This window comes from Taudactylus pleione, unplaced genomic scaffold (genome assembly GCF_031769625.1).
Source record: "Taudactylus pleione unplaced genomic scaffold, aTauple2 ptg000039l, whole genome shotgun sequence".
NCBI lineage: Eukaryota > Metazoa > Chordata > Amphibia > Anura > Myobatrachidae > Taudactylus > Taudactylus pleione.
The window spans coordinates 12735199-12754828 of record NW_028284441.1 but is presented as its reverse complement, the minus strand read 5'-3'; the positions used below and the strand labels follow the sequence as shown (position 1 = coordinate 12754828).

Below are 19630 nucleotides of genomic sequence, written 5' to 3'. Positions count from 1 at the left end.
TCAGGCTTACCTTGGGGCCGATAGGTCCAAAAGGACGAGGTCCTAGAATCAGAGGGAGTAGGAGCAGAAGGCAGGCACGCAGAATTAGCAGCTGCCAACGTATCCACAATTTTATCCAAGTCAGGACAAAACAAAACCTTACCGTTATAAGGTAAAAACGTTAAACTCTTCTTGGAGTCCGCATCCGCTCTCCAAGAACGTAGCCACAGGGAGCGGCGAGCTGCAATCGCCGCAGTCGAAATTCTGGAATTGAAGAGGCTGACATCCAGAGCAGCCTCGTTAATATATACAGTACAGCTGAATCTCGGAGTTGCAAACTAGAGTCACCTGTTTGCTGGTAGCATCCGAAGACAAGGACCCTTCAAGGGAATTTGCCTAGACCTCCATGGCCCTGGCTACCCGCAGATAGCCATGGCCAGCCTGCAGGCTGCCCCTGAAAGAGAATATACAGATTTCAAACTTCCACCTTCCTATCCGTAGTATCCTTTAAGGACGACATGGAAGGCATAGGTAGGGTCGCACTTTTAACCAAGCGCGTCAAATAAGAATCCACCGTTGGGGAAGTTTCCCATTTGGTAAAATAGTCCTCAGCAAAAGGATATGCATAGACCAGGCATCTTTGAGGCTGGTAACGCTGTCCAGGTGTTTTGCATGTCACTTCCAGGTAGTCTATCAGTTGATCAGATAAAGAAAATATGGCAGCGGTCACCTTTATGTCCTTAAAATAGGCATGTTTGGACCTGAGCTGGAGGATCGTCCTCCTCTATGACCAAGGCCACACGGACATCCCGTATCAGACCTGGAATATACATTTTTTACTTAGGCTCCACCTCTCGTGCAGAGAACTAGGAGTCAGAATCATCTGGAAGCTCCCAGTCATGAGACGTCACGTCATCGTCATCATATGGTATATGACGGCAATTGTCTTTTAGTCTATCTAATTTGGGGTGCATCCCCCTGCAGCATATCTGTAAGGTTCTGAAACGTAGCAGAAAACATATTCACCCATGGTAGATTAGAAACAACCTGTATGGGTGCAGCCGACTGAAGCAGGCTCTGAGAGGAAACAATCGCCTGCTGTGGTAACCCCAGTGGGGGAAACACAGGAGGGACTGCCAAGCATCCCGCCTAGGCCGTCAGTGCTTGAGCAAAGCACGCCCAGGGAGGCTCCTGTGAGGTGGCTGAGACAGTAGAGGGGCATGTGGGAGCACACTTTTTACATGACTGCAGGACAGGAGCCAAGGTTTGCACATCATCCTCACTACCAGACATAATGTAAAGTATAGCGTGTACACCGTAGGTGACCCACCACACAGAAGAAATAAACTGTGAGGCTAAATACACACCCTGACAACACTTGTAAGGGCTCAGTGAGAATAAGCACAGGGAAAGTAAAATGGCTGACAGAAGAAAACAGAAACACAGGCAGACAGAGCTAGCATAAAGTCACAAACAATGCAGAATAAAAACACCTGCACAAATGGCACTACTATTCAATTACACAGACTTAGTGTCTGGTAGGCTATAGTGCTACATACGCTGACCACACACTGGGGAGAGGTAAGTAGGGAGACCCAGGCTCCGCGCTCCTCAGAAATATGCGACTTTGCCAAGGAGAAAATGGGTGTCAGAGATCCTGGAAGAGGCGTTCCTGTGGGAGGAGAGCTGCTGCAGCTAAGCCAGACCACAGTGGAAGGTGCGCTGTGCAGAGGGGAGGAGCCGGCTGTGAACAGGGAAGGCAGCCTCCCCTGGCCGGTGATTAACTCTTGGGGCACTGGAAGCGCAGTGTTTTCCAAGCATTGCGCCCCTCGTGTCCTCAGGCAGGTCTAAGTGGAAGCGCAGGTGTCTATGGCCTGGCTCCACTACAGTCATCCCCCGGTTCGTCCCAAATATCCGGGGGGAAAGGACCGCAAAGAGAAGATCACCGCAGGTGGTGATCCGCAGCTTACCTGACTTCCCCATAAATCGGGCTGCAGTCCTGGGAGTCCTCCAGGGTCTGGCTAGCACAGCCCCCGGGCTCCCGCCGCGGTCCCCGGATCAGTACCGGCGTCTTTGCAATGGATCGGCAGCACGGACGTCCCCTGGACTGTCCGCGCTGACCGCTCATGAAGATCTTTGAAAAAAAATAATGAACTCTTCAGGGGCTGTTAATCAGCCCCCCTGCGTAGCAGTGACCTGACTCCGGCTGGGTACGCAACGAAACTGAGGTGCCTTTGGTCAGTTTGGCAGTGGGCGTCTCTATGCTGGCAGTGCGACGGAAATGCGATTACAATCATTTGAATATTTTCGCAGCAGATCTGCGTGCGACTACGGAGCTGTGATCGCAATAGCGATCCTTAATTAATCTGGCCCCATGCTCTCTTCCGCTCAATGGTTCAAGCAACAGCACAACACAACAGCTTTTTGGATAGAGAGAGAGAGAGAGAGAGGGAGGGAGAGAGAGAGAGAATATCTAGGGCTGCACGTGACCCTCCAAGCCTTCACTTGCAGCCCCCAGCTCCCTCCCATTTGTTACAACTTGTGACACTTGTTTGTCTTGCATTACAATGCTTGCTGATAATTATATAAATACCCACCGGTCTAATAACTTATTACATTATATGATTAACGGTATTCTTTTAACTTTTTACCAAGCTTCAGTGTAATGTGTGGCCCTTTTGAAGGGAATGGGTATGAAATACCGCCGGCGGTTCGATTCCCGTCAGCGGCAGCCCGACATGAGCAGAGTTCGAAGCAGCGGAAGCCCGACAGCGCTGGAAATCCCGATCGTGGATAGGTAAGTATTTACTAACCTAACCCCCTAACCCTCCTTAGGGGTGCCTAACCCTAACTTCCCCCCCAAGTGCCTAACCCTAATCCCCCCTCTAAGTGCCTAACCCTAACCACCCCTTTCCTAAACCTAAGTCCCCCGGGGGGGTGCCTAACCCTAAGTCCCCCCCCGGGAGCCCTAAACCTAACCCTCCCCCCAGCGGCTGTCCGCTCGCGGCGCCCGGCATCACTACGATCGTGATGCCGGGCGCCGGTCTCCCGGCGTCGGGAAATGCGGGCGTCTACATCTAGACGCCCGGGATTTCACTCTTGCCGGGATATGACAGTCGGGAAGCCGGCTGCAAGGTATTTAGGCAGTCGGCTTCCCGATTGATTCCCTTTTGAAGTGTAGTGGTGCCCCCATGTGGCCAGTGAAGTGTATCGCATTTCCCATTTCTGGCCTAGAACACTCTAAACTAGGGGTGGGTAATAAGCGGCCCTCCAGCTGTTGTAGAACTACACATCCCAGCATGCCCTGACATAGTTTTACTATTTGGCCATGCTAAATCTGCTGCAAGGCATGTTGGGATGTGTAGTTCAACAACAGCTGGAGGGCTGCTTATTGCCCACCCCTGCCCTAGACTAATCAAGTAAAAATGGATCTGATAAAAGCAGAAACATATAACAACTCTATTGTCTATTGCAGATCAGAAAGTGGACAGGTGCCTTAGCATCCTCTCTCATTATTGTCTTGCCTGTAAGTGTGTCCTGAGAAATGTCTTCCTCTTGGTGAACTCGAAGTTGTTCCTCATGAGAAGATAGAGGAGCGCAGATGCCTCGTTTCTGGTGGAGACGAGTTTCGATGTACAGCACTTGAGAACCTCATAGCAAAAGGCAGCACACATGTTCACTCGCCCTTTAAAGAACACTGACGGAAACTTGTCAAAATAGAATAATATAATCAGTCAAAGTGAAATGCACAAACGCAACATAAGTATTTGCAATAGAAAGACATGAATTATCTTTGTATCAAATGACAACTGAGAAAGCCAAAATATTTAAGTCAAACACATATTTCCAAAATAATTGGACGGGGGGCTCATTTTACCACCCTACCCCCTTATGCAATGCGTAAACACAACTTGTGGCTGTCTCAGCACAAACATTGGGGATGATCATACCCTCGCAGACCTCACAGAGCTGTCTCCTATGATTAAACTTCTGCCCCTTCTGAGGGTAATACATATCGGAGACCGGCAGTTGTGAGATCAGCAGTCGGGATGCTGCCCGGCCAGAAGACGAACAGCGGCATCCCAATGCTCAGCATCCTAACAGGGGCTCGTTAAGTATTCTAACCCTCCCCCTTTCTCTCCTAACCCTCCCTTTCTGCATCCTAACCTGCCTAACTCTCCCCGTTAGTGCTTAAACCTAACCCTCTCCCCTTGGTGCCTAAACCTCCCACCTAGTGCCTAATCCTAACCCGCCCCCGGTGATGCCTGAACTTAACCCCCCTTGCCTGCAGCCTAACCCTAACCCTCCTCCCCGCAGCCTAACTGTAACCGCTCCGGTGGTGCATAAACCGAAACCCACCCTCTATACTTGCATTCGGAATGCCAGCTGTCAGGATTCCGGCGTCAGCATCTCAAGTGATGTCGGGCAGCACAGACGGTGTAATGGTTAGCACTACTGCCTTATAGCACTGAGGTTGTGGGTTCAATTCCCACTATGGCCGTGACTGTGTGGAGTTTGTATATTCTCCCTGTGCTTGCGTGGGTTTCCTCCGGGTAGTCCGGTTTCCTCCCACACTCCAAAAATATACTGGTAGGTCCCCAACAAAAATTAACCCTAGTGTGTTTGTGTGTGTATATGTGATAGGGAATATAGGGCCTGATTCAGAGCCGGACACAATTAGCGCTTGCTCGTTCAGAAAAAGGGGGTGGCTATTCAAATGAACCGTTCGCTCTTTGCGGTTTGTTGTCGCCTCCATGTCTGAACGAGCGAACAAAACATGCGGACGTTTATTTGAAAAATACGCCCCCTGGCCGCTCGCATCATACGTCATGTCCGCTATTTATTAGATTAATCGAGTACATCGATCAGCGTATGAACTGCTCGCTATTCTTGTTGTTGGTTATTCCTACCACTATACTGCGAGCAGTTCTGACTATAAATCAACCAGGTGACGTGGTCAACGACGCTGCTGTTTTAATTATGCACACCCATACAACGCCCGTTTTGACCTTTAAGCACGCCTGCGTTCTTAATTCCACTCCCCGTTTTCAAACACCTTCCCCTGTTACCACCCACATACGCCTCATCCTGTCACTCAAAATAGCAGGCATTCGCTATATAGCGAACAAACGATTTTCGGCCGCACTGACTGGTTCGCGCATGCGTATTATAAACCGTACGCATGCGCAGATGGGCGAACATCGCTCGGATCGAGCGTACTGCCGCTTACGAGCGGCTCTGAATCAGGCCCATAGATCGTAAGCTCCACTGGGGCAGGGACTGATGTGAATGGCCAAATATTCTCTGTAAAGTACTGCGGAATATGTGTGCTCTACATAAATAACTGGTAATAAATAATAATAAATAATAATAATGTTGGGACACCGGCGCCGGTATTCGACCCGCGGGTCTCGATTACGGCGCTGGGATTTTGACCACTGATATCTTAACTGCATCCCTTCTGAGGATCTGAGACATGCCTACAACTCTTAGCAGTCTTGGTTGCATGGTTCCAGTTAATAAAATACTTTAACCTAGATTTGTTGGCAGATGTGTTATCACCTAAAACAAGTGTGGGACATGGGTACAACATGAAAGTAGATGCAGAAATGAAGGAAGTGTCAGATTTCCTAATATGTTTGTATGTAACGGTATATTCTACACGGGCTGGATAGTGAAGGGGGTATTTGTAACAGATGAATGTTAAAAGTAAAAACTGCCCAGTGTGGTTACAGTTAGCAGACAAGTTGATAAAATTAACAAGCTATTTTGACTTTGTCTGAAAATGACACATTCTATCTGTAAATTGATGTATTAAAATGTCATTTTATTTTAAGAAATCTTTGTTCTGTACCCTCTTTAGAGTCGGATTCAATTAGGTTCGATACTTACTAAGTGAGGATATGGGCTTGTAGCCTCGGACTTTAGTGCCCGAAACTATTCACTTACAAGCCCTTTTACTCGTGGGGTCAATCCGCGGCTAATGTACATTAACCCATAAATTCCAGGATAAGTGCCTGGAGCAATAAGTTAACACGTTCGCTGCAGCTTTGATAAGGGAAAAAAATTTCTGTTTAAGCCTTAGGAGTGAGTGAACAGAAATTCGCTTTAAGTGCCGCCTGCGGGCTGCAATCGAATTGCCCCTGTTCTCAGTGACGTGATAGGTGGGCAAACATCTTTGGCCAAATATATGTTGCAATCTTCCCACCACGTTGTAATTTACCGGCAGCCACAAGGAGAAGAGGATTGCTGTACTAACACCATCGACCTTCAGGTAAGGATAGATAGGGTTAGCAGCTAGCGCAGCCCATATAGAGCACAAGTGGACTCTCTCCATAGAGAACACCGGACACCTCCCATTGCCTCCCCTGCTCCAATAACAATATTTCTAAAAAGAATATAAACATTAAGTTTTCATTATTTACACTGTTGATGCTTACCTTTTTTACACACTTACTAGCGCTCTGGGCCTAATTCAGACCCGCTCGCGAGCGCTGATCGCTCGCAAGCGGGTCGATGTTGGCCAAGTGCGCATTCGCACGACGGAGGCGGCTCCGTCGTGCGCATGCGCGAGACCCGAATAACGACGGCCAAGCCGTCGTTATGGGTCTCGCACCAAAGGGGGCCTGCTGTCGATGGTGAGTCCGGGAGGCCGCTCTTAAATTCAGAGGGACGGTCCTGATTCAGAGCGAGCACTCTGTCAGAACATCCGGCTCTGAATCAGGGCCTCTGTTTCTACCCCTATGGGGGCAGTATATATTAGTGCAACACATTGTACCGAGCAGCCTCACACTATACCGCAGTACACTATCTTTTTTCTCTTTTACTATTAAATGCTTAATTGTATAACACATTAAAAATCGTTGTGTAAGTCTCAGTCTATAGCAATTACAAAAGTGATACTATATATAATGTCAATGCGGCGCTTACTTCAGATGTTGTTGTCTGGGCCATGAGTTCCCATGCCAACTATAGTCCAAATATCTCTTTGCTGTGTAAATACCTGTTCTTGAGGTCGCCGGCGTTCCTGCTGCCACGATACTCCGCTCTTCCTTATATACACTTATTCATATCTTACACGTATTACCCATTAAACGATTTTTCATGTGTAATACAATTAAGCATTGTAAAAACCTTTTCATAAACACGTTAATTCAGTGTTTGTATTTGAATGTTTAAATCCTACTAAACAGGTCTTGATAATAGACAATCCCCTAATACTATATAGGATTACTCACTACATTTGCAAACAAGCTTAGCATTAGAACTCCCATTGCAACTTACAGTAAGCTCTATACAAACACTAATGCTGGGTACACACTGGCAGATATATTGGCCGATCAATAGATCTGCCAATATATTGTATGCCCGTCGGCCAGTGTGTACCAGCGATATGTCTGTGAACGACGTCGTTCATAGACATATTGCATCGGCTGTGCTGCACAGCTGATGGCAGATATATTATTATTACCAGTTATTTATATAGCGCACACATATTACGCAGCGCTTTCAGAGAATATTTCACCATTCACATCAGTCCCTGAGCCATTGGAGCTTACATTCTATATTCCCTACCACACGTTCACACACATACACACTGGGTTTAATTTCTATTGGGGCCAGTTTATTACCAGTATAATTTTGCAGTGTGGAGGAAACTATAGTACCCGGAGGAAACCCACGCAAGCACAGGGAGAATATACAAACTCCACATAGTTAAGGCCGTAGTGGGAATCACACCCATGACCTCGGTGCTGTGAGGCAGTAATGCTAAGCATTACACTGTCTGTACTGCCCATATATCTGTCCATCGTGCTGTGCGTACCGGCGATCATCCAACTGCCCATACACTTGCAGCGGAGGCCGCGGAGAGAGTGTCACGTGCGACCCACGGCCAGATGATGGTTGTTCAGTGTGTATGAACAACCATAATCTGCAGATATATCTTTTAGGTGTGTACCCAGCTTAAGAACATAACCCACACAGAGACCTTGCAGCAGAACGCAGAATAAACCTACCAATTGTGTTTTAAATATAAAAACACCCCCAAACTGCTCATTCAGACCCCACATTAGTTGCACACTGTACCCGCCTGCTGGGAAGTTATTAGTATACTAGCATATTTCATGTGTGCATCATATGTACATAGTATTACAGTTTAATTATTGTACTGTATACAGTATACAATGTGTTATAAACATTGCAATCTCTTTTACATAATATTGCTGCAATGTTCCCAAGTCTCAGACTACAGTACCTACCTTGCTGATGAAGGATCTGAGTGAAGCAAAGACATGTTTTAAACATATCTCTGACTGTCCGTTTTTCAGAAAAGCCAAATAAATATCAAACACTTTCTTCATCAAGGGATTATGACACTCTGTGTTGAGGAGCTGAGTCTACAAGGAGCAGAAAAAAATATTATTTACAAAGTGAATTAATGATGTGTGCTTTCCAAAGACCAGTACCAACTAGAATATGCCAGCTTCGTACATTGGCAACACTGAGGAACAGGAGAGTGGAGCCTTCTTGGGTTATGCTGGTATTTCAGGTGAGTACACACATGTGCCGAGTCTCTGATCTTTCTTTAGGGCCTTATTCAGTTTAGTTTGCACGCAGCTGGTCGATGTTTTGTGCTCTGCGTATGCATCGCAATGGGCGTGCGCGAACCGGCCACTGCAAAGCAATCGCAGTGAGCACGCAGTTCAATCGCATAGTGATTGACATGAAGTGACAGTTTGGGGGTGGAGAGGGGGGGGGGTCGGAAGAATGCAGATGTGCCTGTGCGTTTTAAAATGTCGTGCATAATTAAGCCCCTGCAATTCTATACGCTGGCAGAGGTCTAGATGGCGACAGGACGTTTAGCAGTTTGTGCAGCAGGGTCATGTCAACCAATACTGTGCGAATGGTTCCGATGTTACTCGATGTTACTGTTGTTTTCACTGACATGCGGATGCATGTCATGGGAAGTGGGCAGCTAAGCTTTATACAGTGATTGCATTCATTAGCATATTTTCGCAGCTAGCGGGTGCGAACGCTGCCGTGCAATCCGTGCTGAATCAGGCCCTTAACCCCTTGCCTAGTATATGAAATGCAACATTAGGCTGGAGGGCCTTTAGTGATGCGGTCGCTTGACCTGTCAGGATGCCCACAGTGGTTGCCGTCTTCTTGCTGGACATTGGGGCCACGTCAGAAGTGAGATGATCTGGGCCAGTTTCAGAACAGAACTTAGAAGTTCCCACAACTGAACATGCTGGGCCAGGCCTGCTCTGGATATTCATTTAGGTTTGTTCTGACCGAATTGAAATCTATTGAGAAATTGAAAAACTGATTGAGATTCTAATCTGCTTTATTTCACGATTCCAGCGAGATAGCTGGTAGGTCTTTAAAGTGGCGATTAGTCCCAAGATAACTAATTACATACTGTCCAGGTACTAATGATGACGGCTGTGAAGGGAAATACAGTGGGCGGGGCAGGCTTCCACATGCACACATGGATTTTCAGTATGCAGGAACAAATTATCGCAGCTAATGCAGATGCATCAGACTCAGAATCAGGTCCTTTAAATCTGCCCCACTTGTGGGGCAACATGGTTTTTCCCAGCCTCTTTAAATGCAAATTAAGGTCTAATAATGAGGCAACATAATTTGGAAAATAATTTTGTATTTGGTATATTTGTGTTCCACTAACTAGCCGCCCGCCTCTTCTGAGCTATATACAGTATTTACAGACGTATCCTCATACATCTAGCCTCAATACGTTATGTAAGTGAGCCGCCAGATCCCCTGTGACTCGGCTTGCACCAATCGTCTTTTTTTTGCATCTTTTTCGAAAAATTTTAGTCACAAACAGATACAACAAATTGCTGCAGGAGACTGCACCGATTGATTTGATATTCAACACTTGTATATCTGTGTGCGACTGAATCCGTATATGAAGCACCACGGAACTTGGCGTGGACGAAAGCCGCGTGCGCTGCAACATACCACTTCATATGTGTCCTGCTACATCTTTGCTCCATACGCCATGTAGCGAACCCTACTAGTCGCGCTGTGCAGTGGCGTATTGAGTCGCAGCGTAACGTACTGTATACTAGTGTTGCACAAAAAATTAATAAGTGCAGCCTCGTGAAGCAGTTTGTCTCAACAGTTTGCAACAAAGATGCACAATAGACGCTCAGCGCAAACGGGACCTGGCATGTCGAGAAGGGCTACTTGGCGTGATTGCAGCAATAGTTTATGAGGACACAGCTGTACAAAAGATGTTTTCAATTTATATTAGGGAACAGTATTAGAGCAGATACCTATAGCTACCAGTGACAGCTTACCCGAAAGGTCTGTGTGAAGAAGGATATGGTATCCAGCACGGTCAGGGACACTTCTGTGGTACAATTTCCTTCTAGCAATGCCTGATGTAAGATATCTGCTTCACTGATACCTAGACCTAGTTATAGATATAGCACAAGAGAAATCAAAGCCTTATTTCAATACAAATATCTGATAGTAGCTGACAATATAGATTTGTTTAAGCTATACCATATCAATGGTGTTTAAATGACACAACCAAATAGAGCTGGGACGCACTTACTGATACACACATCAGCGGCCTGTGGATGACATTTACAATTAAATTCTACTATAAATCCAACTACTTCCCATGTACTTCCTCATCACTACGGGTTGGAGCTATTGGTGCTTGCACCCGATTTCCCTCCAATTTCTCTCACAGACCCCTTTGAGTGAAATTATGCCCGTTGAGTAACATTTTTTAAATGTGAAAGAAAATAATAGGTAAAACTACAATGCATTAGTGAAGGTGGCAATATGATGGGCATACAGACCTTGGTTCTAGTCTATGTTCCTAATACTATACATTTGAGGACATTTATGAAAAGTAGTACAAAGTAAAAAGGTACAGTAGTGTTACCCAAAGCAACCACCAATCAGAATTTGCTTCATTTCTACATTGCACAATGACAGACTCTGATTGGTAGCCACAGGCAATGCCACCTCTTTCCCTGTTTTTCTAAATACTGTATCAACATGTGAGTGCTGTGACTCCAACAACCATGTAACGTAGGGCAGATGGGCAGGCTGAACAGCTCATGCAGATTATCTGGCCCCCACTTTTTATTTCCAGCAAAGACTTCATTGCATTGTATGTAGCGTCATAATGTACAGACAAAATGACGAGGCTGCCATTAAGGATGGGGGCCTGGAGTTCAGCAAGAGCAAAAGGTTAACTATGAAACTCATATTTTTAAACAAATGTCAGGAGCCCCATTAAGCTTTTTTTACCATTAATAACTAGTAGAAATAGTTAATTGGTTAGCAATATCATGGGTTGGGTATGGGATCCTGGCAGTCGGGATGCCTGCAATCACAATACCGATAACGGCATCCCGACTGTCAGAATCCCGGTACCTTGAAGGTACAGTATACTAACCCTAACCCTCCCCAATCCCCCCCTGGCTGAAAGGATTCCGCCGCCGGTATTCTGATTGCCGGCATCCCAACCTCCAGGATGTTAGCTACATCCCTATCATATACCAGTGGATTATAGCAGTCATTTCCACTGTATAAGTAATATGCTGCTGGAAAGGTCAATAGCAAAATGGGAACCTTCTACTAGTTCTTAATGACCCCTTTCATTGCTCCTCTTAACCATCAGCAGAGCTGGTCACGGCATAAATGTCATAATAGGGGCAACTTTGCAAACTATCCACAATATTGAAGAAGGTCTACTAACCACCATAATGGGTGGCTGCTTTGTACCCTAGCAGTAACAGTCTATGGTACATCTTTATATACTAGCCATTAGGCTTAGTAGGCTTTATATACTAGCCATTAGGCTTACTTTGTAAAAGTAACAAGCAGAAAAAATGCAGCCACTAATATGGGCGTTACATACTATCAAGTACAACGGTCTCTATTTTCAACCACTTTTCTTGCTCAGCATGCTATGGTTCTATCTCAGTATCTGCCTTTATTCTGCACATAACGTGATTCATGTTTTACGTTCAGTGCCAGCAATACTTTATCCCATACTTTTATAATATATTTTCTGCCTTGGTCATCATCTTGCCTCAAACTGTCCCTACCGGTTAGTTTGTGCCAGGTACCAAGATTTTAAATGTTGACCTTAAACATAATAACCATCCTTAACTTTACCTTCCGGTAGTATTTCATTGTGACAGATATAGTGACTTACTATGGTTAAGTGTGAAGGAGCTTTCTAAGCTGCTGAGATGCTGTAGACGCATGGCTCCTGTTTTGCTGCGGAGAGCCGGCATGGTCTGAGACTTTCTGTCCCCCACCACAGCATGCTTAGATATCCACACATCCTGAACTCTGGAAGGACAATGATCACAATATATTACCTATTAAGGAAGCGCAGCCAGATCGGTCATAGTTTACATTAAAAGCAAACACTTCTGCTGAATAAATCATGTTCTGTAAACAGATGAACAGATATTCAATAATAAATAGGGCAGGTTTAGGAGCTGAGACTGAGTATCTCTACAGGCAATGAGGAACATGCCAAGGCTGCTAGTTTATGCTGTTATGTTCAAGTTTTAAAAAGTATCACAACAGCGAGCAATGCATGAGACACTCATAGGCAGGTGGGATGTACAATATAATACACACAAAGACAGGTGGCATATAACAAACACACACACACAGATCACAGGTCAAATATCCAATGCAGCATATACACATAAAGGGCCTGATCCTGCGTTGAAGGCAGCGGAGATGTCATACGCAGTGGAGCGCCGTTTTTTCGTATGCTCACGAGTCGGTCCGCGCATGCTTCTTGATATTTTAGTACAGAGTCGCAGTACAGATTTCGCAGCACGTTATCAGAAATGTAAGGAGCATTCCTGGACAGTGTATGATCGGTGTCTGGGTGGTGGCTAAAAAGACGCAGGGAGCGTCAAAGGTGTGTCGATGAAAGCGGCTGCGTACAAAGACTCAGAACCGCTGACATAGGAGGCCATATACAGATGGAGAAGCTGCACCTGCACCCGTCACAAGCGGTATATCAGTGTCTACGGATGCGGACGATGGGCATCTTAGTCTTTGCACATTCGGACACCCGGACGTACACCAGGGAAAGGCTTTCTAGTGACATAATCATAAAGGCACATCTGCAGCAAAACACGCAGCCTTGACCACATTTGCGTCCAACTCAGAATCAGGCCCAAAGGGTTACTAAACACAAGAAAATGCCACATAGTATAGTCACTTTTATGAGGGTATTCCTATATTTTTGTGTGATTAAAAGCATTTCTATATGGTTTATTAATTCATCTGTTTCTTCTGCTTTAAGTAAACAATTCTTATTTGTGGTTCTATTCCTTAAGAAATTATGCATTAGATTCTTGCAGAAGGTCACAAAAACCTTGGAACATGTTATCAGGAGAAAAGCCTATACTCAAGGCCTGTACTTCCATGTTCCCAAAACCATCAGCTTTCATGAGGTGAAACCACAGCAGAATTTGTCAAAACACCGTCTGGGACATTATTTTGTTTTTGTTCTTAATGGAACAAGTATTGTTGGGTGTAGTAGGTATTACCGCCGGAAGCATGGCCGGCGGTTCAAATCCCGACAGCGGCAGCCCTGCAAGGGTGAAAATCCCGATCGTCCCTAAGAAAAGTATCGCTAACCTAATTCTAGCCCCTAACCCTCCCTTAGGGGTGCCTAACCCTAACCTCCCTCCCAAGTGCCTAACCCTAATCCCCCCTCTAAGTGAATAAACCTAACCTCCTCTCTTCCCCTAGCCTAAACCTAAGTCCCCCGGGGGGTGCCTAACCTAACCTTCCCCCGGGGGTGCCTAACCCTAATCCTCCCTTCCCCTAGCCTACACCTAAGTCCCCCGGGGGGTACCTAACCTAACCTTCCCCCGGGGGTGCCTAACCCTAACCCTCCCTTCCCCTAGCCTAAACCTAACCCTGTCCCCCCGCAGCTGCCCGCACCAGGCTTACCTTCGTTTGGTATGCCGGGCGACGGTCTTCCGGCGTCTGGTTAATGACAGGCGTCGAGTTTTCGACGCCTGTCATTAGTACCACGCCGGGATTAGAAAGTCTGGAAGCTGGTGGTCGGCATTTAGACTGTCGGCTTCCAAACTACATCCTGTATTGTTATGTTCCTAAATCAAAAACCTTGAAGAAAGGAATATTAAACAATTCTAGGAGAATGTACTTATGATATTTGTTTATCTGAAAAGTAATGTGATTGGCTAAAATGTGTACTATACCCCTTTTTATGTTTTCAATAAATATAGTTGGTTTCTGAACGAGCTCTTAGAAGCAGTTCAGGGCAACTTAAAAACTCACACTCGTGTTAAGTGCCTTATCTGCTCTCCAGTCGACTGCCATACTGTTGTCTTCGTTTTCAGATCCTCAAGAACATTGAAGGTGGTTGATAAAGGTGCTGGGACACCCCAGTACCCCGAAACTATATATTTTTTAAGGGATTGACCATAAGTAGTAGGGGCTGGACAGTGATGTGATGTTTTTACAGTTTTCACTATGGACATTTGCAAGAGGATCGAAACACCTAGAAATAGAGTTTTAGATTTATTTTGAGGTTGTGTTTTTCGAAGCTTGTGAAGTGGGAATGCACTGTGAGATGTGGTCATTGGGGCAAGTAGAGGAACTATAAAGAAGCACTGTAGGCATGGACACCAAGAACAAGCACAGCCACTTATGCCATCGCTCCTTGGGGACCTCCTGGTAGGTTTCATGTGCAGCCTTGGCAAAATATGGTACTCCGACTGCAGCCAAGGAAGAGAGTAGCCACTTGTGCCAAGAGAAACCAATTGGTCATGCAATCAATTTCCTTCACTCACATTCTGATTCAGATAGGCTGTGATTAGGCGGATGTAGTAGACTCTCCCTTCTCTGTGCTCTTGATTGTGGGTCTGCATCTTTTGTGGTTTGTAGTCGAGCCTTAAGCTGGGTACACACTGACATAGATATTACCTGTTCATTTTGAACATATGCTATATCTGTAGTGCATGGGCGGGTGTATATAGACGATATGTCTGAACGATGTGGGTCAACAAGTTGGGCAGGCTTGCTAATTTAATCTGGTCGAAAACTTGGGTCAAGTCTATTGGCATGCAGGTATACATGAGACAACAGCTTTTTCTCTGGAACTATCTCCACAGTTACCCACATCACAGTACAGTATGTCTCTGGAACTACATCCACAGTTACCCACATCACAGTACAGTATGTCTCTGGAACTACATCCACAGTTACCCACATCACAGTACAGTATGTCTCTGGAACTACATCCACAGTTACCCACATCACAGTACAGTATGTCTCTGGAACTACATCCACAGTTACCCACATCACAGTACAGTATGTCTCTGGAACTACATCCACAGTTATCCACAGTACAGTATGTCTCTGGAACTACATCCAATGTTACCCACATCACAGTACAGTATGTCTCTGGAACTACATCCACAGTTACCCACATCACAGTACAGTATGTCTCTGGAACTACATCCAATGTTACCCACATCACAGTACAGTATGTCTCTGGAACTACATCCACAGTTATCCACAGTACAGTATGTCTCTGGAACTACATCCAATGTTACCCACATCACAGTACAGTATGTCTCTGGAACTACATCCACAGTTACCCACATCACAGTACAGTATGTCTCTGGAACTACATCCAATGTTACCCACATCACAGTACAGTATGTCTCTGGAACTACATCCACAGTTACCCACATCACAGTACAGTATGTCTCTGGAACTACATCCACAGTTACCCACATCACAGTACAGTATGTCTCTGGAACTACATCCACAGTTATCCACAGTACAGTATGTCTCTGGAACTACATCCAATGTTACCCACATCACAGTACAGTATGTCTCTGGAACTACATCCACAGTTACCCACATCACAGTACAGTATGTCTCTGGAACTACATCCACAGTTACCCACATCACAGTACAGTATGTCTCTGGAACTACATCCACAGTTATCCACAGTACAGTATGTCTCTGGAACTACATCCAATGTTACCCACATCACAGTACAGTATGTCTCTGGAACTACATCCACAGTTACCCACATCACAGTACAGTATGTCTCTGGAACTACATCCAATGTTACCCACATCACAGTACAGTATGTCTCTGGAACTACATCCACAGTTACCCACATCACAGTACAGAATGTCTCTGGGACTACATCCACTGTTACCCACATCACAGTACAGTACAGTATGTCTCTGGAACTACATCCACAGTTACCCACATCACAGTACAGTATGTCTCTGGAACTACATACACAGTTACCCACATCACAGTACAGTATGTCTCTGGAACTACATCCACAGTTACTCATATCACAGTGCAGTATGTCTCTGGATTTATCTCCACAGTTACTCATATCACAGTGCAGTATGTCTCTGGATTTATCTCCACAGTTACCCACATCACAGTACAGTATGTCTCTGAAACTACATCCACAGTTACCCACTTCACAGTACAGTATGTCTCTGGAACTACATCCACAGTTACCCACATCACAGTACAGTATGTTTCTGGAGCTACATCCACAGTTACCCACATCACAGTACAGTACGTCTCTGGAACTACATCCACTGTTACCCACATCACAGTACAGTATGTCTCTGGAACTACATCCACCGTTACCACAATCACAGTCCAGTATGTCTCTGGAACTATATCCACAGTTACCCACATCACAGTACAGTATGTCTCTGGAACTACATCCACAGTTATCCACATCACAATACATTTTTCTAAACAACAAGCCACAGGGGTTCATTACACCTAAAGGCTTATTTTACCTGTGAGCATTCAATGAAACATGTTCTTAAATTACTTTTTATCTGGGCTCCATTAAATCTGTCATAAAACATTTATAACAGCTCAACATTTAATTAGATCACCACAGTTATATTACAAATGTGCATATATACATTTTTAACAAGCTTCACATTAGAAAACAACTGGATTACTTTTATTAGTGTATATTAACTGTTGACTGTACCTTGCCATGTTTCTCTTTCCTATGTATCTGAAGTGGAATAGGCAAGCCCTAAAGGGAATAAAACAATTACATGATATAAATGTATAAAGATTTTTTCAGTTATCAAGAGTGTTAGTCATTAAGTGTCACTTAGCAAAAAGAATTAACATTTAAAATATTGTCACTGTAATTGAAATTTTACATTCATGTTTTTATTTTTTACAGTCAGAAGTCTGATTTGCCCACTTGTGCTCATGAAATACGCTCCTTGGTTGAGACCAATATGAATATAAAGAAAACCCTTTCTCGGCAAAAGTTCTATCTATATTTAGCACAAAGCTTGCAATTAGAGATGAGTAAAATAATAAATAGCCATGGTTTCAGCGAAGCAGTGGGCCTGATTCAGATATGGACGCAGAGGCCGTCGGTGCTGTGTCTTCTTAGCGCAGCAGATATGAGAAGTTGTGCAAATGACGCCGCCACTGTCTTTTGTACAGACACGCCCACAGCTGACTTCTCAGATTCGACGCTTGTGTATAAAAACGCAGCATAGGGCTAACAGCGGTTGTCACATCGAACCTCGACCAACCATATGGTTGCTTAGAATGTCCATCGCAAATAAAAAGCCCGAGCCAGAATCACTGCGTGAATGGATTCAGACACTGGCAGCAACATGGATGTGGATTGAAAGATCTACAGTAAAAAGGTAGACAATGTCTAGCTAGACACAAGATGTTAGACAGTCAATGGGTCGACAAGGACAAAAGGTTGACAGGGACAAAAGGTCGACACAGTAAAGGTTGACATGTAAGAAGGTTCAAATGGTCGACAGGATCAAAGGGTCGATTGGTATATGGTTGACACAAACATTGTCGACACATGTTTTTTTTTTTCTAACCCTAATCTTCACCCTAACCCTCCCCTTGGTGCCTAACCCTAACCCTCCCTCCTGGTGCCCAACCCTAACCGTCAGGGTAGATGACTGACCCTAACCGTTGGGGTAAGTGCCTAACCCTAAAAAAACAAAAAAATCATGCGTCAACCTTTTTTGTGTCGACCGTATGCATGTTGACCTTTTGACCATGTCAACCATTTGTACCTGTCGACCTTATTACGTGTCGACAATTTGTCCCTGTCGACCTATTGACTGTCTAAAATCTGGTGTCTATCTACATATTGTCTACCTTTTTACTGTAGATCTTTAGACCGGATCCCCTGAAACAACCCCCCAAATGTCCACAGCACGCTGGCGTTTTGGTTGCCACTCCACCAAACGGGAATCGGTATTATATCCCGCCGGACGTCAGCCCGGCAGATGTAATACTGACGGATAGATTAGATACTTACCCGACAGGGTAAGTATCTAATGTATCCCTAACTTTCCCCCCCCCCTAACCCTCCCTTAGGGGTGCCTAACCCTAACCTCCCCCCAAGTGCCTAACCCTAACCTCCCCCCAGGGGTACCTAAACCCCCCTCCCCGCACCCTACACCTAACCTCCCCTTGAGGGTGCCTAAACCTAACCTCCCCCTGGGGGTGCCTAACCCTAACCCCCCCCTTCCCCTAGCCCTTCCCTAACCCTCCCGGGAGGGTGCCTAACCCTAAGTCCTCCCCAGGAGCCCCTAACCTAAGCGCGGCTGTCCGCTGCCGCCGCCTGGCTTACCTTCGTCGGTCTCACAGCGTAGGACTAATGATAGACGTTGGGATTTCGACGCCTATCATTAGTACCTTGCCGGGATATAACAGTCGGGAAGCTGGCGGTCGTCATTTCGACCGTCGACTTCCTGACTGCATACCCACCAAACGGTCCCTGCCTGTCATTCAATTTGTGAAAAATCCTCATTGCGATTACCGTCACAAGACCATGGCAGCACATGCACAGTGCGGCTCAGACACATATGCTGTATACAAAACGTCGAGCAGTTGCAAAAAATGTAAACTCTGTCCACCTCTGAATGTGGACAAAAGTTCTAGAGAAACAGGGCCTGATTCACAGGTGCATATTATTGCAGCCCCGACTGCGTCTTTTGCCACAGAGTGAATGCCTTTTTATGATAATGCCACAGTCAATGGTATTCGTACAGAGATGTCCACGGGCTGCGGCACTAATCAAAAAATGAAAATAATGATATAGCTAAATATCTAGATCAGGCGCAAAACCATATATAATGATAATCACTTGTTACCCATATTGCAACTCCCAAAAAGGTTCTGCAAACACTAAATACACAACAGAAAAAATACACACAAGGGAGCGCTATAATAAAAAGTTACAAATTCCTTTAATATAGCATAATTGTTAGAATATGTTATACACCTTACACTTAATATGGCCAAAGATAATTTAAATAAATAAAAAACTAGTATAAAATAGGGCAAAATAACCTCAAGAAGAACAAATATAAAGTCCACTATGCCTTTAGAGATCCGTTTAGAATGCAGGGATCATGTCCGTGTTCTGTACAAGGTTCTCATTCGTTTGGTCTTGTTAACATTTATGTCATTATTAACAAAACATGTATGGATGACTTACAGTGCTGCAGGAGATTTGGGTGCTTTAAACTAAAAATGATAGTTACACAAAATGGTATGGCAGGATGTGTTGTAAGGGTGGACCAGA

The 19630-nt window shown here is 45.2% G+C and overlaps 1 protein-coding gene across 1 annotated transcript in view; it reads right to left on the bottom strand.

The window, feature by feature from the left end:
• DOCK11 (dedicator of cytokinesis 11) overlaps positions 1 to 19630 on the bottom strand; it is a 362537-nt gene that overhangs the window by 162463 nt on the left and 180444 nt on the right. The window contains exons 38-42 of the mRNA XM_088453072.1: positions 17033 to 17080; positions 12191 to 12330; positions 10308 to 10423; positions 8241 to 8378; positions 3504 to 3686 (exon numbers count right to left, since the gene is read on the bottom strand). Coding sequence (XP_088309198.1) covers positions 3504 to 3686; positions 8241 to 8378; positions 10308 to 10423; positions 12191 to 12330; positions 17033 to 17080 — 625 coding nt within the window. The remainder of the gene's footprint in view (positions 1 to 3503; positions 3687 to 8240; positions 8379 to 10307; positions 10424 to 12190; positions 12331 to 17032; positions 17081 to 19630) is intronic.